The sequence below is a fragment of the Typopeltis vanoorti genome, chromosome 5 (genome assembly GCF_054136105.1).
Source record: "Typopeltis vanoorti isolate ZY-2024b chromosome 5, IOZ_Tvanoo_1.0, whole genome shotgun sequence".
In the NCBI taxonomy this organism is placed as follows: domain Eukaryota; kingdom Metazoa; phylum Arthropoda; class Arachnida; order Uropygi; family Thelyphonidae; genus Typopeltis; species Typopeltis vanoorti.
In genome coordinates this window covers 35439325-35464169 of record NC_143553.1, presented here as the reverse complement: position 1 = coordinate 35464169, position 24845 = coordinate 35439325, and the positions used below count along the sequence as shown (strand labels likewise).

Here is a 24845-nt window from a genome sequence, read left to right as displayed (position 1 = left end):
ATGTATTTTTTCCCTGTAACAAAACAGGAACTGAAGAAAACGCTCTTACAGCTAAAACCAACGACCACTCCAGGAATAGACAAAATAAGACTCATAGACCTTATAACACACTTTGAACAAATAAATCCTATACTTCTGAGACTTGCAAACATAATATTCGACACTGACATTATTCCACAACAATTAAAAATTGCGATAATTACGCCAATTTACAAATATGGCAAAAGAAATGATACACAGAACTACAGACCAATAGTCAATAGAAAGTCATCTCCAAAATTCTTGAAAAAATAACACACACTAGACTACAGAAGTACAACATTATTTCACAAAACTAATATGGCTTTCAGAAAACAAAAAGCACCATCACCTTATTAGAAGACATTGCCGACACCATAAACGAAGCCCTCGATAAAAACTAGTACACTGTCCTTATACTTCTTGACTTAACCAAAGCTTTTGATATGCTTGAACATGACATACTGCTAACCTAACTATGCTCATTCGGAATAAGAGGAACACTGCCCTGGTTCAGGAACTATCTCTCAAACAGAACACAAGTAACAAAAATAGGCACATATTACAGCTGGGGTATACAAATCAAACATGGTGTCCCACAAGGTGCCATATTATCACCTGCTTTATTCAACATATACAATAACAATGTTCATAACCTGGCCACACAAAGTCAAACATATCAGTATGCAGATGACACTGCGCTACTAGCAGTCCACACAGACATCAACATGGTTCTCCCCAAAGCACAAGACCTAAATGAAATCACAACTTACTTCTACCAAAATTCAATTGTAATCAGTGGCACCAAGACACAGATGTTAATTATACATAATCCAAAAATCATGTGCCCTGCATCACTATCACTACACTGTCACACATACTGCTGCATTAACAACAAAAATAACTGCCATTGTGCCAAAATCATACCCGTAACACATGCTTGAACAAAACTAATACAGCTTTTACATAGATTGCCACCTTAAATGGACAAAACTCATAGAATACCTAAACTCCAGATCATCGCAGAAAAACTCTTCCAAGTAAAAGACATGATTCTATCTAACATAAAAAGAACTCCTACATAACAGTATTTGCAAATCTATACTCAGGTATGGTATAACAGTCTATGCAAATAGACTGTTATACCGTACCTGAGTATAGATTTGCACATCAAACAGCCACCTAACAAACAAATTATTATTATTATTATTACATGATCATCTCTATGGAGTCCAAAGAGTCATTGCAGGAGAGCAACTAATATATTATTATTTATACAATGACTGCCATGCCTGTCCTCAAAAACTTCTTAACTAACAAAACATTCATAACATCTGGCAATCCATTACTATCATTCATCACTCTCCAAGAAAATAATTTAATCCTCACAATCTGCTAACCATATCCATCCACTGCTTCCACAGATGTCTCCTTGTTCTCTTTTGTGCAGTCAGTCAGTCGTGTATTGGAAAATTTCTTTAGCATATACTCTATAAAACCATCTTCAGTAATGTGCATGTTTCTTTCTATCTCATCTCCCCCCCCCCCCCCTCTTCTCTGTCAAATTTCATGACCCAGAGACCATATCTATCCTCATAGATATGGTCTCTGGGTCATGTCACTTACCTCTGAATCCTCTTCACTTTCAGCTTTCCAAGAAATCCATGCAACCAAATTTGTGCATAATAGTTTAGATGCAGTCTTATCATAGCCTTATAAAGAGGATAAAAATAATAACCTTCTTACACTTGCTTGTCAGTTTGTTTCATCCATGTGATCCTTTGTACTATTTTGCCCACTTTTGCACAGCATGCCCTCTAAACTTCAAATCCCTGTCAACCATTATCCTGAAATTCTACCTCATTAATATTTACTGCAGTGCATTCCATCAATATAATACATCACTTTCAATCACTACAGCTCAAATTACACAACCCTACACTTGACCATAATAAGTTATTATTTTCATTTCCTGTTATCATTTTCAAAACTACCATATCCTGCAGGATGATCTATTTAGATCATTCAGTAGGAACCTCTACATCAGACTATTGGCTTCCCTAGTTTAGCATAATCAGCAAACAGCTGGATATTCCTTCTCTCAAAAAAAATCATTCCCAGTATTATCAATACAAACTGAACAGCAGCAGCAGCTGAAGTACAGTGTCATATAGTACACTACTGGTTACTTGCATTTGTTCTGATTCACATTTCTTCCAGATACTATTTTCTGATGTATATTCATCAGACACTGTCTTATCCATGTTTCCAGCTTCATAATCATTCTCTTTTGCTGCTACTCACATAATGCTGCAAACTATGTCCTAAGAAGGGAATCACTTTGCATTATCGGATCCTTGGACAGCTTGAGACAGTTTCAAACTGTCTCTACAAACAACTAGGTTTATTTGTGAGAATATACTCTCTAAGTTGAATGCTGAGTACCTAGCATTTTAAAAATATTTAATGTCACCTTTGAAAAAAGACTGAAATACATATGCAATACTGTAACATCTAGGTTGCAAAAACTACACAGTGCATTGTTACTACAATAAGCAGCACAAATAACAAGTAGTGTCAAAGTTTTATGATTGTGCTACTGTATACTACAGATCATGTAGCTACTCTGTGCAAATTTGGTTACCTGGTTTCTGTTGTAATGAATGTAGAACCTTTCAAGATGGTCCAGAAATGAATGACTAAGTCAATATCAGTGCTCTAGAATGGTGGTTATGGAAATTAATTGGGGAAAATTGTTAATTGCAGAGTTTAGTGGAATGGCAGAAAAGAGGTGATATGATAAAGGCATTTAAGTTGGCAAAAAAATTTTGTCTTGCCTTGTCAGATATTATCTCCTTCTAGGAGGTTGACTACCATGAGCTTCCACCATGTACGGTATTGTGCTTCTCTTTTACATTCTTCTTAGGACAAAAAAGTCCAGTCCTTAATATTTCCCATCCAATCTGTTCTTTGTCTTCCTCTTCTTTTTCCTTGTATCATTCCTTCTAGAAGTGTTTTTTGTAGGGATTCATACCTTAGTATGTGACCAAGGTAGGTGGTTTTCCTTTTCTTAATGGTTTTCAACAGCATCCTATCTTCTCCAATCAACTCTAATATTTCTAAATTAGTATTTTTGGCAGTCCATGGGACTCTAAGAATTCTTCTGAGGATCCACATCTCAAAGGCTTTTAGTTTTATATTCAAGTTATATTGAATAAACCTAGTTGTTTGTATATTCTCAAAGGCTTTTAGTTTAGAAAATTTTACAGATTATTGTTATTATTATTACGTGAACCTCCAAGGAGTCCAAAGACTCATCGAGGGAGGGCACCTACTCTAGAACTCTCCGTCTCCACCACTCAATCCACCAACTACAGTTAATTGCATCATCAACACCAATGCCATCTACTGCCCACCACCACCACTAGTATTTTCACAAACAATCACAAACATCCATGCTAACAGCAGGATTCAAACCCGCAGTCTTTTGGATGGAGAGCAGATATGCTAACCACTCGGCCAACCAGGCCAGCTCACCTTCCACTCTTCATTATATGTTGAGTGGAAGGTGAGAGGAAGAAAAATAAAAAGCCCATCCTTAGAAGTTGTATAAAAGTGGTTAAGAGGGGAGTGGGATATGGATATTTTATAACGAGAGTTGTAGATGAGTGGAATGCATTCCTAGAATGCAAATGCTAGGCATGTTGAATGAATTTAAGATTCAGACTTTCCATGATGATTCTCTTGACTTCATGGAGGTTTGTCATAATAATAATTGTAATACTGATATCCCATCTTTAAAATAAAAATAAATATAGCTCAAAGAGTTATATAAGCATGTCACATCTAGAGGCTTTTACAATAAAATAATTACAATACAATATTGAAATTTTTATAATTATTATTATAAAAATTTCAATATTGTATTGTAATTATTTTATTTCCATCATATACACAAGTAGCATGCATGGGCAAGTGATTTGGAGAAAAGGAAAGGAAGTATTGATGTGTTTCTTGAACCGTTGGAGGTCATACTTCTTGGGAAAGATTGCATGGGAAATGCTGTTCCATAGAACAGAGACAGTGGTTGATGGAATAAAAAAGCAGGATGAGAAATTGGCTCAGTAATATTGAAGCTGTACTATTACTCCAGTTCGATATTGCCCACAGATAAAGCCCAAATAAATAAGAATAATGAAATAAGAGAGTATTCTGAGAAAGTGATTTGAGGAAGTCTGAGAGAGGGGGTCATCTATTAAGTGGGTGAATAACTCTTCATGATCATGTTTGAGTAACTTACTCCCAGTTTATAATATTGTTATGGTTGAGTTAGACAAGGGGAATGGATAAACTATTCACTGTGGCACACAATGAATAACTAGAGAAGAAACTGGCAACCCAACTGCAAATCGCAAAAGGCAGACCATATGATGGTGGCTTGGTCAGGGGCCTCTGTTTCAGACATGATCCTTGGAAATGCCAGAAGTAACCACATAAGTTTCTCCAAATCTTTCCATGACTTGTGGCTTAAGGTTGTCTGGGAGAGCCTCTGTGGAATAATAATGAAGAATTGATATTTGATATTGGTGATCACTAATTACCTGATAGACCACCACGTAGTGAAGAAGTTGACTTATCAATCTTTTTCCATTGTTTTTGGAAGGATTGAGGCAAAGGAATTGGAACAATAATTTGATGACTGACACCTATCTCTGAAATGCAAATCTTAAAAAGAGAATACAGCATTGGATGTGAGGGGAGGGAAATACTATCCAGACCAGGAGATCAATTGTCTGGCTGCTTGAGGACTCCTCTAATTTCTATCTCTCTCTCTCTCTCTCTCTATGATGGAGGACTTTGGGAGGCATGTGGACTTCTAGACGCTTGCAGCTTTCCCATATATATTACTGATGTTATAGATCTTGCAACTTTTCACATGTGAGTCAGACATTAAAAATAAAAAAAAGTGAGCTATTTGTGATACATTGGAGATGATTTTTTTTTGGCCATCTGTATAACGGGTAAAGGAGAAGACTGATGTCAAGAGGTTAGTTCCATCTTTAAGTGATGTCATGGCACAAGATGTGAGACAGGCAGAAGAGCAGGAGTTGTGCCCAGTAGCACGAATAAAATCTGGAAGGCTCATCTACCACTCAGCCTCCTACATGCTTAAGTGGCAGACAAGCCTTCCAGATTTTGCTGGTGCTACTGGGAAGACATATCACTTTCAGGATGTGAGACAGGTCCTCTTCCACCTGTCTCACATCCTGAAAGTGTTATGATATCACTTTAAGATGGAACTAACCTCTTGACATTAGTCTTCTCCTTTACTTATACAGATGACCAAAAAAAACATTTCCCATGTATCACAAACAGTTCACTTTTTTTTTATTATTATTTTTTTCAATACTTGACTCACACATGGAGTTTGCAAGATCGAAAACATCAGTAACATGTATGGAAAAGCTTCGTGCTTCATATGAAGCCTGTTTGCCTCCTTTCATGATGTTGATGTTTTTTCCTTGATGGTGTAGACTGCAGTGTAAACTGAATTACAAAGCTAGGGGTTCTTGACTTGAACCACTTGTGATATACTAAACTATTATCTTGAAATGTTCTTGCAAACATGTAAGAGAAACAAAATTGATTGAGATAATGATTGAGAGTTGTGTGGAGCAGAGGATGGAGACTCTCATTGCATTATTGTAAAAATAATTATAATAATTATATTTGTAATAAGTCACTTTTCATCTCCCATTTTTATGCAAATAAAAATTTTTAAAAATTTAAAATGAATAAATAAAATATTACAAAGTAAATTTAAAAACCTGAATAGGTTTTGATGGCTGGGAATTACATAAAAAAGAAAGAATTTTTTAAGTTTGTGTGTGTGTGTGTGTGTGTGTGTGTGCGCATGTGTGCAGCTAATTCTCTTTTTACACAACTTTTTTTTTTACATGATTTTGAAATAACATGGTTTAGAAAACAAAAGCAATTCTATTTTTACACAGTATATTTTGATTTAACACAGTTCAAATGGTCATTATTTTTAAAATTTCTGTTTCAATTCAGTTCTTTTAAAAAGGGTATTTTCATTATAATCATTTCTGAGAATGGTACATATGAACTAAACTTTAATTTTGGGGAACCCCCTCAATGTTTTAAATATCAGGGATTACTCTATGCTACAGAATGTAGACAATTGTGGCAACAATAAAAAAATCAATTTTTGTAATTACGATTCCCCAAAGTTAAGCCAACAGATGATTCTTTATATTCACTTGCTATTGGTTCCTGGAAGCAGAAGGGTGCTATGCTGATTCCTTGAAGTTAAGTTGGTCTTTTCATTTCAAGGAGTTAAGCTGTTTGCTAAACAATCATTTCTTGTTTACAATTCGAAATGTTTACACATCTTGTGTTTTGTTCGTGCAATAGAGTTATACAGATATGTATTAAATTTTGAAGTTTGTACGTGCAATATCAAATTAGTAAAATTAATTATTGATTATTTTCAGATATTTTCATAACATTACCCCATTAATCATGATGTCATATAATTCAGTTAGACAGAAGAAGAAAAGCTATTTCTTTAGAAACTAAGATCCAAATTTTAGATCAATTAGCAGCTGGGAAGGTTCAACATCCTTAGGGAAATATTTTGGATCGAATGAAGCTACTGTGAGAATGATTAAGTAAAATGAAGAGGCCATTAGAAAATCTGTTCTTTATGGAACAAAATTAGGTGCCAAGTCATCATCGTATATGAGAGACATTATAAAAGTGAAGATAAAAAATGCTCTAGTGATATGGATAGAATATTGCTCACGAAAACGAATACCTTTAGATGGAAATGTCATCAAAAATAAAGCAATACAGTTGTACAAACAGATTCAGGAAAAGAATCCAACAACATCAAACAACAATTGTGATTTTTTTGCAAGCACAGGTTGGCTTACAAAATTTCTCAAAAGATACGTGCTTCATGATGTAAAAATAAAAGGAGAAGCTGCATCTGCAGATGAGCTGGCAGCTAGGGAATTTCTTTCAAAACTGTCCAAAATTATTGAAAATGGTGGCTACACTCCTGATCAAGTTTGAAACACAGATGAGGCCGGCCCTTTTTGGAAAAAAATTGCCAAGTAGAACTGTAGCAAAATCACAAAAAAAAGTGTAGGTGGTTTTAAAGCAGCTAAGGATCATGTGACTATTATTTTACAGCAATGCTTCAGGAGATCGTATATTAAAACCATTACTTATTTTAACATGTTACCAGTGCACTGGAAGGCAAACAAAAAAGATTGGATTACAAAATAAATTTTTAATGAATGGTTCCATCAATGTTTTGTTCCAGAAGTTAAAGGCTATTTGATGGAAAAAAATCTGGACTTTAAAGTTTTATTGATTATAGACAATGCGCCTGGCCATCCTGTTTTAGAACATCGAAACATGGAATTTTGTTTTCTGCCATCTAATACAACATCCTTAATATAACTACTTGACCAGGGTGCGATCTCTACTTTAAAAGTTACTACATAAGAAGAACATTCCAATATATTTTGGATAAACTAGTTAAGGATAATTTACAAAGGGTCATGCAGATGGATGTGCAAGGAAGGCGGAAGCGTGGGCGGCCAAAGAAGAGATGGAGGGAGCTGGTAGAAGAGGATTTGAAGATGAAGAACTTGGATGTGGTGACAGCCCAAGACAGGAAGGTGTGGAGGAGACTCATAAGAAACAGTGACCCCACTTAAGTGGGAGAAGCTGCAGAAGAAGAAGTTAAGGATAATTTACTGACAGTTATGATGCATGGAAGAAATTGCCTATTTTGGATTGCATCAAACTTTCTAAGTTGGCATTATCAGAATTGAAACCATCAATTTTAAATGCGTGCTGGAAAGCTACTTGGCCAGAATGTGTGAAAAAGAAAAACCTGTACCTTTGCATACAACTGAATATCCCAATATCATCAGATTAGCACATGCAGTTTGCAGAGAAGGATTTGATGATTTTTCATCTGCAGATATTGAAGAATTGATGGTTGACAAGGCTGTTAGTGATGATGATGAAATAATAGAAGCTGTCCTTGAGAATCTCAATGAAAATTAAAAAAGTGGTGATGATGATGAAGAGATTCCACTCCCTGCAGGATTAATTAAAGGACTTCAAATGGCTAGTAAATTGCTAAGTCATTTTCTTACACATGATCCAAATACTGAATGAGCTGAACAGTTTAAACGTGAACTGAAGTCATGGTAAATTGGTGCGATATGAAGAATTATACAAAGATCTAGTCAAAACAGGATTTCAACGATTAATTACAGAGTTTGTGGTAAAAAAAAAATCACCTTCAGAATTATTGGAAATCAGTGCTAATTTAGTTCCTTTTACTGAAGAAAACGTTTTGCCATTGCAGTATGAATATGACGGCCAAAGTGTTTTAATTCCAGTCTCACACAAAAGAATGTGGCTACTGTCAGAAAGTGACAGCAAATAAAATTTAACTAATAACCAATTGCACGGGTGTATTTGGTCCTTTTCGAATTTCTCTTTTATTAATGACACACTATTTTCTTTAAGAAAGATACATATGTATATACTTTAAATAAATATTTAAAATAAAAACTATTCCATTAAAATTAAATACTTTTATTTAATGATTTTTATTTTTTCTTTGAAAATAATTTATTGTTCGTATTGAGTTTTCACATCTGGAACCATTCTTCTATTTTTTCATATGCACTGTATTCTTTTTTTTACACGTTTTTTTTTTCTGGAACCAATCTACCATGTAAATGGAGAATTGTGTGTGTGTGTGTGTATATATATATATATATATATACACCCAAGTTAAAAAAACTTATTTACATATATATATATATATATGTGTGTGTCTGTGAAATATTTCAGGATTTTTAACTGATGACCTAGTAAAAACAGAAGAAAATGGAAACCAAAAAATGTATATGGGAGTATGCAGATTGTCAGAAGAAAGTAAAGTAAGTATTTAATATACTCCTGTTTTACTTGGTTCATTGTTTTCATATCTGTTGATTCATTGGACTTGCAGCCAGTTCATCAAACAACAAATCACTGATAGTCATTTGCTCTGAAAAAGTAATATATTGTAAGAAAATTAATCAAAATAGTAATTTGTTGAAAGACATTCAAAATTCCATAGTTCGGTGAAGCAACAAATGACAAAAGATAACAATTCAAAAATAAACTAAAAGATCGTTAAATGAAAACATACACTTAATTCACATCTAATAAATATTATGCTAAAAAATTTATAAATGCAGTATTCTTAAGATGCTTATACTATTCTTGGGTAAATTCCTCACTGCAATATGCTATTGCCTGTTGAGGTAGAGATTACTACAACAGTCTGCTTCCTTTGATATGAATACAAAATAGAATAATTAGAGTTATAGCCATTACTGACTTCGCACATTCAACCAACAATCTGTTTGGCATTCACAATATTTTGCCATTACAGAAACCCTATCTTTATTGTTGTATATTATATGTACTACCAAACAGATCATTGGTTGAATGTGTGAAGTCAGTAATGGCTGTAACTCTAATTATTCTAATTTTATAGTTGTGTTCAAACACTAATAGGGATACTTCCTATGCTTATAACTGAGCTTTTCTTTTGTCCTTATCATATTTTTTAAGTCATCTGTTATCCAGCTTGAGTGAACATCCTTTTTCGCAGTAACTCTTTTGTGATATTGCAATTTGCTGTCTGCATATTTGATCATTTTGATAATTTTTTTACATAATTCTCGAATTTATTATACTTGGTACCAATTTAGAATTTTTCATCACTACCTGCACTGCTCACATCAACATTATTAGGTAATGATAAATTCAACAGTATAGAGTGAAGATCTGTTATTTTGCTAAAATAGATTGCAGAGATAGGCCATTTTGTTTCTTATGAATATATGATCAATACAATTTACTGAGTTGTTCATTTCTCTCGTATTGCCATCAATGTATGCAAGAAACCCATGTATAGATAATATATTTTTATATTCTTCAATTTTGCTATTACTCTTACATAAATCCAAATTTATATCCCCCACTAGTATGACACTGTCATGTTATAAGGTCTTTAGGACATTATTTGGCTCTGATAGAAATATATCAACCGGGCCATCATGTACAGTATATAGCAAATATAAATATATTCATTACTGTGTCATAAATCATCACAGTTTCAGCACTGTGCATATTTGATTCCAGTTTATGAAAATTAAAAGTATTTTTCCTAGCGTGCAGAATTAATCCACCTGAAAGATTATAATCATGAGTCATAATTAATAAAAGAATAATGATCAATTTCAAGTTGTTTGATCCATATTTCACTTAAGACTAATACATCTATATGTAGTTTGATTTCTGAGAAAAGTGGCATTAAATTATCAAAATTTGACCTTAATGACCTAATATTTACATGAAATAAGTTGGCATTCTTGGATGAATTTGAAGTAATATCAAAAAACTTTTTTTTTACAGAGGTTAGATTATATGGTTTTTTTACAGTTGATAGTCACACCAATATGTAAATTATCCATGTGCTTTCTTAAGTCCATTTAGTTCATCATTGGTCCAGTTATTCATAAGGCATTTAGATTTTACTGCCTTCTTTGACCATGTTTGTTGAGATCATCAGAACAGTTTACTGTCTCTTACCCATACATATTTGACTGCACCACTTGCTCTCTTTTGTTTTGCTTCATAAAGAAATTGTTTATTAAGTTTGGTCAAGTGGTCATTTATATAAACGGTCATCAGTTTTAACTGTTCATCAAACTGTTGGGCTGTAATCTTGTTGAGTTTTCTTGCCTCTTCCATCCATTTACTTTTAATCTTCATGCTCACTAATTGGATATCAATTGGCATGATGTCTGTTTTTGTGCTGGTGGATATTCTGTGGGCATGCACAATGTCTTCCCTTTTAACTCCAAGTAGATTCACCAATTTTTCAGTTATGGTATGCATATTTTCATTACAAGCTTCTGGTAAACAGTTTATTTCAACTTAAATATAAAGAGCCATAGGTTTCATTTCGGCGATATAAACATTATTTAAATTAAGGGGATATTAAATCCCACATTGTTTTAAAACCAAATAAGAAACTCAGAGATTGGAATCAGACAGTTTCATGCCGAATATAGTATAATAAACTATAAAAGTATCGGCGACTACTAGCGTGAGCTAATGCAAGTAGTCCAAGTACGTAGTACAAACTCGGGCAACTCGCAGCAAAGATGGTAAAGTTAATTAACTTAATGGGTGCACCTTTTTGACAACTCATATAGCAGAGTATATAAGTTCTTTTCGTTATACCTTTTGGTATTAATTTGGTCTAGCTACTCACTGATGAAGTTTCAATAAAGGCTGAAACCGATCTGGGTAGTGACCTCTCACCATAATGTAATAACAGCATACATTTCCTAGGAAATGTGTTTTACATTATGGAAAATACCAAGAATAGCGATCAGAACTTTACCACCTTTGCTGTGAGTTGCCCAAGTTTGTACTACGTACTTGGACCAAGTTTGTACTACTTGCATTAGCTCACGCTAGTAGTTGCCGATACTTTTATATTTTATTATACTATATTCGGCATGAAACTCTCTGATTCCAATCTCTGAGTTTCTTATTTGGTTTTAAAACAATGTGGGATTTAATATCCCCTTAATTTAAATAAACTTTATTTCAATATTGTTTGACCTGGAGCACTGCTGAATTTCATTTGTTAGTTCTGCCTTTTTAGTACACAGTTCCTTGATTAGTTTTTCATTGCAGTCAGCTTGGTTCTTTAAATCCTGAATGCATGCAAAGCTGTACTCTAGCAGTGACTTCAAATCATTTATTTCAGCTTTAAATAATTCTTCCAGTTCCCTTCTTATCACCCAGTTATCGCCCTTAATTTCCACTTTAATAGCGTTTAGATCTTCTAATATCTGATCCCTGAAGTTTCTTAAGAAAACTCTGACATTCGCTTCCCCATCATTTTTTTTTTCTCCATGTCCGCAAGGAGATGTGCTTTGCATTATGGGAGATACTGAGACAAGGAGTGATGAGAGCTTGGTCCACCTTTACTACAAGTTGCCTCAGTCCCGAAGATACTTCAGGCACAAACTTTGTTTGCATACACTTGGATAAATGATTAAACTAAATTTATTATAGTCTAATCAAGTAAAAAATAAACTTCCAACATCTTTCTCTAAATCCAGAGTAATTTAATAATAAGGTGGTACACCTTTTGGCAACTTGTATAAATAAATATGACCTCTTCATTGCTTCTGCCTTAGTATCACCACCTCTGGGTCTGGCTCCCACTGATGAGACTTCAATAAAGGTCGAAAGCAGTATGGGTAGTGGCCCTTCCCTTAATGCATAGCATTATACATGTCTGCAGGGAGATGTGCTTTGCATTATGGGAGATACTGAGACAAGGAGTGATGAGAGTTTGGTCCACCTTTACCACGAGTTGCATCAGTCCTGAAGATACTTCAGGTGCAAACTTTGTTTGCATGCACTTGGATAAAGGATTAAACTAAATTTATTATTGTCATCTTTATTTAATGCTTTAGTTGAACTGTTGCTGTTAGTATTTAGTCTACTTGTAGCTTTAATGTCATTTTTGGAAGAAGTATTAATACAACTATGGCATTTTCATTTTAATTTCCTGTGCTTGGACATTTTTTGAAAATTAGACTCAGTAATACTATACATGCAAGATGATAATATTCATGACATTCCAAAGAACATTACAGTAAGTCGCTTTTTTGTATCTTACCTTTGCAGTGTTTGCACTTTATAGCGGACATGACTTGGCTGGTGACCATGAGGGAGAATTATTTGTCTGGTACCATTTAAGTGAAGTTGACGGTCATCGCAGCACATGGGGTTGAAGGATTATATGGTGTCAGTGACTACAGCCTTTGCTCTTCTGGTGCAACTTGACCAACGTGACTAAGTTGGTCAAGCTGCATAATAAATGCATTATACTTCTTATTTAACACAATGTAAGTCATTATTTTCATAATAATGAAACTTTACAAAAGCTGAACTGTAGAAAACCAGTGGCAAAAGCTAAAGAAAATACTGACTGATATAACCAAAGAAGATTTGATTAAACCTGTTCGCAAAAAAATAGAAAAATCAGAACTTCATGGTGAACTCAAAAAGTTAAAGGAAAAGAAGAAATATATATTTCAGAAGAAGAACTATAATTTTTTCTTCTGAAAAAGAAGAAATTATATTGAATGTTAATGACAAGTAAATCAGCATGTGTCTTTAAAAAATAGTCAGAAAAATGTAAGAAGGCTATGCTGTATATATAACAACAGCTAAACAAAATGACAGAAAGAATATATCATGCAACAGTATTTTTATGACTAAAACGACATATAAGTAATAGGGAATTTTAATTAGTTGTTGTTGTTAGCGCACATTAGCAAAAAAATAAAACTGACTAGTTTTGCAACACCCATAATCTGGTGACTTCTTCAATGCTTTTTTTTAAAAAAAAAAAAAAATTGGATAAGTGAAGAAAGCAGTTGATGTTAAACTAAAGCATAATTAAATTAATACAAATTAAATTAGCTGCTTTCTTCATTTCTCTCATAAAAAAGAAAAAAAAATGCAGAATAGTAATTAACTTTAATGAAATAAAAGTACAGATATTTCATACTGAAAATAACAGTACATCATTAGTGTCTAGAAAAGCAAATCAAAGAAATGGGAATACAAAGTACATATAGCAGTCAGTTTTTAACAGTTAAAAACTGTTGCCATGTGCTAGAAATTAATATTAATAAATAATATTATTAAAAACTATTTTTCATGGTTACATAAGATAAGAATCTCCAAAACTTTTGGGAGAGAGAGAAAATTGTTCCAATTCAGATTTGGCCAGTGTAAAAGGGCTTTGCAACTTTCTTTGAAAAGGCATTCATAGTTAAACTTACATCTATGGAGAAGACGAGCTTCATCCCAAGATATTGTGTTTAGTGTCAATACTATGTTGTGCCAGACTAGACTTTTGAGGTTTTATGTATTTGATATAATATTGATATTCATTAATTCTTTTTTCCACAGAACAGCTTGTTTGTCCAAAGTATGTTAGATTACATTCACACAGTATCTGGTAAATGTCAGCTAAAGATAGATAGAGGTGCCAGTTTTTTGCCTTTTGTAGATGGCAACAGATGAGAAATTTCGTTGATCAGAATTTATGTGGGAATGAGATGATACCTCTTCAACATTCTTCCAATCAGTTCTGAGATGCCAAAAATATAAGGGATTGGAACCCTGCAGTCTGTTGAAGAATCCTGAGATGTTGGAACATAGGAGTCAATTATCTGCTGGATTTTATTAGGGTTGCAACCATTAAATTCCATTAACGTTTTGATAGTGAGAAGTTCTTGTTGCAAGCTTGAGGGAGAGGAGCACACCTTATGTGATCTATTAATTAAAGACTTGATAACACCAATTTTTTAAGAGGTGTGATGAGCAGACGTTTGATGAATGTGTCTGCCAGTGAAGGTAGGTTTTCAATAAACACTGGTTGATAAATTACCAAAGGCTGTGCATGTAAGAAGGATGTCCAAGAATGGTAAACTACCAGCCTTTTCTTTTTCCATGGTGAACTGAATGCATGGGTGAAGGCTATTGATCTGTTGTAGGAAAGTGGTAAGTTCATTTTCACACAGCGAAGATATCATCAACATAACAAAACCAATGAGAGGGTTGTGGATGAATGGATGAGAACAAGGTATCTTCCAGATTGTTCAGAAAATTGTTTGCCAAAGGTAGAGGCAGAAGGCTACCCCTGGCAGTACCTTCAACTTGTTTATAGAACTTGTTTTTCCAGCTGAAATATCCTGATTGTATAACCACATTCAAAAATCTTTGCAATATCAGGAGGGTAATCATCATATAGTAAATTAACAGTGCCAGATAATAGAATGTTGGTAAAGAGGGAAACAATGTCAAAGCTGACTAACAAATCCTATTCTTGTATTTGAACATCCTTGATTTTCTCAAGAAAATGTGTGGAATTCTTGATGAATGATCTGGATTGTCCAGTATGGGTAGTTAATAAACGTGACAAAAATTTAGCAATTCTATAGGTGGGAGAGTCAATACAATTCACAATGGGTCTTACTGGATAACCTTCTTTATGAATTTTTGGGAGGCCATATAAATGAGGAGTTCTTCCAAAATGAGTGTGCAACTTTTATTATTATTATTATTATTATTATTCAGGCCTCCAAGGAGTCAAAAGACTCATCGAGGGAGGTCCTTTCTAAGACATAAAGTCTGTCAAGACTCATCGAGGGGAAGTCCCCCCCTGAGAAACACAAAGTTTATCATACCACTCCTTAAACCCACTGACCGTTCTCGCTCCCACCACTCCATCAGGCAATGCATTCCACGGCTCAACCACCCTCCACACAAAGAAACCACTCCTTACCCTCTTGCTCACAGTTTCCTTTCGTAACTTCCAGGGATGGCCTCTTCTCATCATTCCTTCCCGCTGATCAACCAAGCGAAAGAACTCCCCAGTGTCAACCCTGTAACCACCTCTCAACAGTTTAAAAGTCTCAATCATATCACCTCTCCTTCTTCTATCCACCAAACTCTGCAGTCCACATTCTCTCAGCCGATCCTCATAACTATCCTTGTACAGTCCTGAAACCATCTTTGTCATCCGTCTTTGTATCCTTTCCACGGTTAATTTATCCCCTTCAAATCCTGGGGACCAAATCTGAGAACAATAGTCCAAGTGTGGTCTGATCAGAGACTTATACAACGGAATGATAACCCTCTTATCTCTGCAGGTCAGTGTCCTTCTCATAATAGCAGCAATCCTCTGTGTTACCTTCACCACCTTTGCAATATGTCCCCTAAACTTCAGGTTTCTATCAATCATCAACCCCAGATCTCTTGTCTCCCCTACTTCCTCCAGTATAACTCCTCCCATAGAGTATGCAGCATCCCATCGATGTTTCCCAAACCTCAAGACCTTACATTTTGCTGCATTAAACTGACACCCCCATTCATTTGCCCATCTATCTAGCTTATTTAAATCCTCTTGCAGGGCTACCACATCTGCACTATTACTAATAATCCTTCCAAGCTTTGCATCATCCGCAAACAACTGAATATCCCCCTGCAATCCACTGGCTATGTCATTGATATAAAGGTTAAACAATATAGGTCCTAGTACTGAGCCCTGTGGGACCCCACTTGTAACCCTCTGCCTCCTGGAAACAGCTCCACCATACACAACTCTCTGATACCTATCAGACAGCCAATCCTGAATCCAGTTGACCAATCTGACATCCAGACCCATGTGCTGCAACTTAAATATCAGCTTATCATGTGGCGCCCTGTCAAATGCCTTCGCCAAGTCTAAGAAAATTGCAGTATATGCCTTTCCCTCATCTAATGCTCTTGTAACTTTATTATAAAAGGCTAGCATATTGCTAAAACAAGAGCGTCCTTTCACAAATCCATGTTGATTCTCACAACTTGTTCACAGTATTTTGATCCCAACTAACAACTTCATCAAGCAGCTTATTTAATCATTTAATTTGCGTTTTTGTAGGGTTATAATTAATTTCTTGATAGGTGGAGGTATCCTGTAAAAGGCAGTCTGTTTTTCTCTCATAGTCAGCCTTATCCATTACCACTACTGCTTTTCCTTTATCTGCTTTCAAAATAGATATATTGCTATTTTTTCTTAATGAAAATAGCACACGGGTTTTAGCATTAGATAAATTACATGGAGGTGATTTGTTTTTAAAAAGTGAAGCAGCAACTTCAAAGCATAGTTTATTAGCATCTTCGCTGGAAAGTCCTGACAGATGGCGTTCGATGTTGTGCAAAAAATCAAGATACGGGATGCATTTAGTTACCACAGCAAAGTCATAGCCTTTAGCTAATACACTAGTTTCAGTATCTGATAACTGACATCCAGAAATATTTACAATCCATTTATTAATAGGAGTGTTGTTAGAATTAATTTTTTGCTTACATTATAAAGATTCATAATTTTGCATCGGTTTGCAGGAATGTCTTTCATAAGAATGGAATAAAGATTGTTTAGAAACATGAAGAGTGATATCCAGGGTAGCTGAAATTCTTTTTTCAAGATTTAAAATAGACTGAATATTAGATGCTAAATCTTTTTTAGTCACTCGAAGTTGGTTCCATATCAAGGAAAAACTTGCGCGAATATAAATTGCGTTAGCTCCAGGTGACTAAATAGTTTCTCTAAAACAAACATAGGAATAACTTTCATATCATGACATTTTTTGAAAGTATTGAAACTAAACACAATATCCAGTGGGATGAAGCTTGTCTTCTCCATAGATGCAGGTTTAAATATGAACAGCTTTTCGATTGCAAAGCACTTTTACATCAGCCAGATCTGAATCGGAATGATTCTCTCTTTCTCTCTCAAAAGTTTGGGAGATTCTTATCTTATGCAACCATCAAAAATAGTTTTTAATAATATTATTTATTAATTTCTAGCATGCAGCAACAGTTTTCAAATGGTAAACCAGTGACTGCTGTATGTACTTTGTATTCCCGTTCCTTTGATTTGCATGTTTCTACACACTGATGATGTACTGTTATTTTCAGTACGAAATATCTGTACTTTCATTTCATTAAAGTTAATTACTGTGGTTATTGTGTAATTTATTATTTATTTGTGTTGCCAAACTAGTCAGTTTTTACTTCTTGTTCTTCTAGTACACCCTCTGTCTAAAAAGAAACCAAACTTTTCTAAAAAGAAGAAACTAGTGGCGTCACCTGTTTTTTGTTGCCGAAAGCGGCAACCTTCATTAGTGTTGTGTCAACTGTTTATGACATTTGTTTCATTGGAAGCCAAGTTATAATGCCAAGAGTGACAGTGTGTTTTAACGAACGGTCGGAAAATGAGTTTCAAACAGAGAGCTGTGATTAACTTTTGTGTTAAACTTGGTAAAAGTTTTACCAAAACACATCAAATGCTTCAAAAAGATGTTGAAAAGGTGTTGCACTACTTACTGGATAAGATAGTACAACACTATATTTAGTCCTGAAGATATTTTCAGGCGCAAACTTTGTTTGCTCTCACTGGGATAAAGGATTAAACTAAATCTATTATATGCTTCAAAAAGAATTTGTCGTGTATGGCATGAATATTGTGATGCAGGCAGCTGGTCACTTTTGCACGATAATGTACCATCTCATTATTTGAACATTGTGAGACTGTTTTTGAGCAAAAACCAAGTTTGTGTGTTAGATCACTCACTGTATTCACCTGATTTAGCACCCTGTGACTTCTTTCTCTTCCCCCGACTTCATATGCTGATGAAAGAAAAGCGATATGATGCCATTGAAAACATTCAAGTGGCAGTAACCACGACCCTCAACAGTATCCCAAAAACTGATATAAAAAACTCATTAACGAATTAATTGACCACATGTCAAATGCTGTATCAAAGCTGAGGGAAAGTATATTGATTGAAATAAATGATTTGAATAATTATAATTGGCCTGTGTTTTATTTTCTATCAAAAGTTCAGTTTCTTTTTGGACAGAGGGTGTGTGTATATATATATATATATGACGGAAACTGAAAAGTTCTGATAAACACCTAGAATAAAAATTATATTAAAGCAGCTGACATAAAAGAAAGAACATATCTCAAACCCTTTAATCTCCATGTTTCGTTAAATTGTAACAGCTTGTTCTTTTTCTTTTAAGATATATAAGGAGACATTTCAGATGTTTTGAAGAAGTTCAAAGACATAGAGGCACATGCCATCAAGTTTTTCATGCTGTAAGAAAAGTCTGCAAATGAGATGCACCAAATTTTGTGTAAGACTACTGTGCCCCAACATATCCAACAGTTGCTAGATGAGTAGCCAAGCTTAAAACTGGGCATCTTGAGACAACAGATGCCCCAGGTCAGGAAAACCTTCCACAGCAATCCCACCTGAAAACATTGATGCAGTGCATGCCACGATCCTTGATGATAGACAAATACCAGCCAAAAACATTGCAAAGACTCGGGGGCTATCCAGGGAATGAACTGGGGTCATTATCCAACATCTGGACATGCAGAAGCTCTCAGCAAAGTTGGTCCCTAAATGTTTGAATGCTGATTAAAAGAGAGAAAGTGTGCAGTCATCTCAAGGGATTTGGGGTCATTTAAGAAATCAGATGTAAATTTTTTGGCTTGCATTGTGACTGTTGATGAAACATGGCATCACCACTATGACCAGAGACCAAACAATGGAGTGGAGAACCAAGGTTCTGCACAGCCAAAGTAGTTCCAAACCCAAAAGTCAGCAGGGAAGGTTCTTGCCATTGTATTTTGGATGTGGATGGTGTAATCTTTACTTAGTACCTCAAAAAAAAAAAGGTGGAACTGTTGCAGCAGCTTATTAAACAGCTCTGAAGGAACTGAAGTGGGTCCCTAAATGTTTGAATGCTGATCAAAAGAGAGAAAGTGTGCAGTCATCTCAAGGGATTTGGGGTCATTTCGAGAAATCAGGTGTAAATTTTTTGGCTTGCATTGTGACTGTTGATGAAACACAGCATCATCACTATGACCAGAGACCAAACAATGGAGTGGAGAACAAAGGTTCTGCACAGCCAAAATAGTTCCAAACCCAAAAGTCAGCAGGGAAGGTTCTTGCCATTGTATTTTGGATGTGGATGGTGTAATCTTTACTTAGTACCTCAAAAAAGATGGAACTGTTACAGCAGCAGCTTTTAAACAGCTCTGAAGGAAAAATGCCATGGGAAACTGAGCAGAGGCTTTTTGCTTTTGCAGAACATCACACTTGTTCACATTACTCATGAAACCCAACAGACAGTACACAACTTGGGCTTTCATTGTCTGCCTCATCCACCCTATTCATCAGACCTGACCCCATCTGACAACTTCCTATTCCCAAATTTAAAGAAACACTTGAAAGGAACAAAATTTACCACAGATGATGAAGTCATATCTGCAGCTGAGGACTGGTTTGTGCAACAAAGGAAAAACTTTTTTCTCAAAGCAGTGCAAATGATGCAACAGCATTGTAACAAGTGTATAAACACTTAGTGAGGAATATGTAAAATAATGTGTAAGTTACATGTTTCTACCTCAATTCCTGATTATTACAACTTTTTAGCACACCCTCATATATGTCACACAAATTGAGTCACACAAATGTAAAAAGTATGGGTTAAAGTATCTAAAGACTATTGGAAGCGTAAAGTTGACCAAAAAAGTGATTGAGAATGAAAAAGCTAAAATACTCTGGGATTTCAAAATCCAGACTGACAAAAGCTTGGAATGTAATACACCCAGTTATAACAGTGGTTGAAAAAAGTGAAAACAAGGGTGTTAAGTTTATGGAAATGTCAGTACCAGGAAATAGCCAAATCGACAAAAAAGAAACTGAAAAAATTACAAAGTATCATGAGTTGCAAGTCGAAGTTGAATGAATTTGGTAAAAGAAAATGAAAGTTGTTCTTATAATAATAGATGCTTTAGTGCCAGCCCCAAAACATTGAAAAAACATCTACAAGCACTTAAGTTAGATGGATTAAAAACTGGGCAGCTGCAAAAGGCCACTTTGTTCGGAACAGCATTCATATTTTCCACAACTCTTTGGCCCTTGGGTAGGACTCGGATTAGTGGAATATGACCAGCCTTTTATTTAAGGCTGAGGAAGCAAATCAAGCTTGGATGAATATTATATATATATATATATATATATATATATATATTTGACACAAATATAATTTATTTATTTCATTTTTATTTATTTATTTACTTGATTGGGTGAATTTTGATAAAAAAACTAGAATAGAAGTTATATTTTTATTTTACTATTTGCTCAGTAAGAAAAATTATATTATCAGTTGGAAATGAAAGCCTTATTCTAGAGAAATATGATACTTGACAAGGGAAAGATAACACTCAGTTATGCTCAATATATTATAACACTGAATATTATTTCACTTTCAATAAATTCCAATTTATAAAAAAAAAAAAAAAATGAAGTTATATATAAAATGCAGATTACTTTGCAGCACACCAAAGTGTTACATAATTTGTACACACAGTTCCATTGATCACCAACTACCACTACCAATAGTATTTTTTTGTCTGTAATTTGCATGCATTCTCTTGGGTGATTTATTTGTCTGTATGTGATAAAAAAAAAAAACCGAGTTTCTGGCAGAAAAAGCCCTGCTATCTCCATATGGGATCAGCTAACTCACCTTCAATTGAAAATGCCCACATAAAGATTCCTCTCATCATGATGAGAATCAAGCTCAGGTCTTTTTCAGCTGAAGTGCACAATGTCCCATTGTTCTATGTAACTCTACAATACTTGTAGTCACTAACTACAATATGTTAGTTAGTGACTCTACAATACTTGGCTTATGAATCATCACTATGATTCTTGAAAGCATAATATAATCTTCTTAGTTTGTAAGTTCCTGAGAGATTTTTTTTTTTTTTTAATTTTTACTTCCTTTCAGATGTTCTAGCTGCATTATCTCTAAATATTGAGTAAAGTATATGATACTGTTTCTAGCATCGGCGAGTGGATATAATGGTGGTCCCTTATGATGAATTTGCTTGTGCCCTGCTTTCTTTTACTGGATCTGCTCATTTTAATCGTTCCATGCGATTGCTTGCCAAGAAAAATGGAATGGCACTTTCACGGCATTCACTAAATGTTGGTGTAATGCGGAAGGTTAGTAAATATGCTTTGATTATGAGAATTTTTTTCAAATACACGTACATTGACTAATCTTTTTTATGAGCCCCATTTTTAAATTCCAATATCATATGATTAGGATAGTGTAAATCTCAGTATTTTGGGATCAATTATAACTAATGTTGATGCCATCATGGACACTTACATAGTGTTTATCATTGCATGGAATGCTTGGTTATTGAAACTTGTCCATTTTGTCAGTTTTTGTAATTGTGCAACTTGAGGTATGATCTTTTACTAGTGAGAACTGCACTATGCAGTGATTCATTAATATGTTGAGTGTTTCCCATGATGTTGTAATTTTGTTCTCATCTCTGTGTTGCTTGCTTGCTATGCATCATAGTTCTTAGTTTTCTTGTAAACTAATTGAGATAGAATCATAGATGTAATTGCAGATATTCGGCAGACTGTTGACTACTCAGTTAGTCAACAGTTAGTTGAGCAAGCCAAGTTCTACTGTAGTAAATTGAATATTACCAAGCTATCCTCATTATATAGAATTTGGAGAAAAGGTGATGCTTCCGGTGAGTGTGCATGTGTGACTTTACTTTCCTACTGAAACAGTGACCTGCTCATTTGTACTTAACATGAAAGCAATTTACCAAAAGGACTGCATATTTATCTACAGTTGGCATATCAAATAATGCTGGTGAAGCAGGCACATATCTATCAATGAACATAAGTCAGCAACCAGCAGTGATATGCTAATTTCTGTAAGATGGATATGATGCCTCTCCTCTTCTAATATTATGTCTAGAGAAAAAAATGTAGAAAGGAAAATACAGGAAAGTGCTCCATTCTAAAAAAAAAAACTTTAAAAATCTCAATTTTTGCGCCTATGGCCGGAGCCACATTGGCCATAGCCTCACTACGCCTCTGATGTCTGACAACTGATGATCAATAGCAAAGTTAAATTAGTTATCATCACATATCCATTTAGAATATTTTTAAAAATTACAAGTTAATTCTGATAATATTGAGAGAGAGTGAAAGAGGTTACTGGTGTGTGTGATCCAGCAAGGAACTTTTAAAAATGAGAGAACCTGAAAATTAGTTTAATTAAATAACATGGATATTTTGTTGAATCCAGTTTTTAAAACTTATTTTAAAGAGCCCACAGTAAAGCTTCCCCAAAACCATATGCTAAAACTCCTAATAAAATCAAGTTTTTGTTTATATTAATAAGCAAAAAATATTTTAACTTTAACCATCTTGTTGGATAGATAGATCAATTACAGAGACTGTGATCTATGACCAACAGGAATGAATCAGCGGGAGAGAATTATGGTGGAAACATGAAAAGTTGTGTGCAGATAATATTGAGTCTAAACTGTACTTGTAAGAATAAGAACAATTTTAGTCCTTTTCAGTATGTCCTAAAACTTAATAACAGTATCTCAGTCGGCAGTAATTGCAAACCTGTACAGTACTTATTATTATCCTAAGACCCCGTGGAGTCACAGGCTCACCTAGGAGGTCACATAGCTCATCATACTATGCCTTAAATACATTCAAATTCTCTGCACATACCATGCTGTCAGGCAGTGCATTCCAATCGTTCATAACTCTTGATGCAAAAAAACCTGCTTCTCACTCCCTTGTTCATACCCTCCATATACAATTTCCAGGGATGAACTCTTGATTTCCCCAATCTCTCACCATTTTATGAAAACCCTCTTTAAAATTAATCCTATAACAACCCCCTTACCAACTTGTACATCTCTATCATATCACTCCTCCCCTCCTCCTATCTATTAGACCAGTGTTTCTTAACCTGGGTGGTAGCATCCCCTTGGGGGCGCTGTGAACTCTGGGGAAGGCGGTAAGCATTAGGGGGCGCTGAGGGGAACAGTAAGCGCTACCGTATTTACTCGAATATAACTCACACTCCTGATTTTACTTTACAAAAAAAGAAATTAAAGTTTCGCATATACCTTGCACACGAAAAAAAGTTTAAACACATTCACGTGAGGGCAGTAATAACTCGCTCACCACAGTAAACAACACTCCCTCCCCAACAGCCACTATACAGCAGATGCAAGAAAAGCAAGTAGTTTTATTGTATCACTAAATAAGGTACAGAGACATTTGCAGTCTGTGTAATATATTTCTCAAATAGTAGTGCAATTAGAGACAACCGGGATAAAAAGGCACTAACTAATGAATCACATGTCCCCTCCCACATAAACTCAAGTGAAACCATATGTTGCACTAACTAACAGTATGTAATTAAAAACTATTATCCCATTTTTGAAATTTTCAATGTCATTAAGACATCACAAAAGCAGAAGCAGCAAACAAACAACCTGCAATAAAATTCATCAGGTGGGTTGAAACTTTGTGTGAGTTAGCCCAGTAATGAGAAGTTCCGTCAGAACTATAAATGGGCAAAACACCACCCCATCGTAAACGTGTTAAAACTAAGAAATATATAGAGAATGTTATGGCAATTTCAGATAATATGGAATTCGGTTGATGACAATTAACATTTCAACTCAACAACTGTCGGCTTGCCTTTGTCATTTAGTAGCGTGATCTTTTGTTAATACCGCACCAATCATATGCACGTCTTCATAGTTGCTTTATCTCTAGTGGTCTACCATTGCTGTCTGTTTTGCACTTTGTTTTCACTTCTCATTAGTAATTTGTGAAGGATTGTTCATTATGTATCTCAAGTCTTGTAAATTACTGGTAATTTTTGCTTGAAATAATGGGAAATAAGATGACACTATTTGGGTAGATGACTTTGATGATGCACACAAGAAAGCGCTCTCGAGGCCAGAAGTAGGGATAGTGAATAGGACACTACTACTACTAATAATAATGATAAAAGTACGTATTTAATCTAGCATTCCTATTTATATTGTATGTTTGGCAATACTGTTCAGAATATTGTATGTCTGGCAACACTGTTCAGACTTATTCCCTGCTTATTTTTTAGAATTTTGACCATTGAAAGGTAAGTAAATTGGGATAATTTTTAGTCTGAATTTTCTACATTGAAAATAATTAAAT

At 34.8% G+C, this 24845-nt stretch overlaps 1 protein-coding gene across 1 annotated transcript in view; it reads left to right on the top strand.

The window, feature by feature from the left end:
- Positions 1–24845, top strand: part of LOC150106315 (DNA polymerase lambda-like) — a 152742-nt gene that overhangs the window by 117090 nt on the left and 10807 nt on the right. Inside the window, exons 7-8 of the mRNA XM_090392354.1 lie at positions 8926–9014; positions 21645–21806. Coding sequence (XP_090248480.1) covers positions 8926–9014; positions 21645–21806 — 251 coding nt within the window. The remainder of the gene's footprint in view (positions 1–8925; positions 9015–21644; positions 21807–24845) is intronic.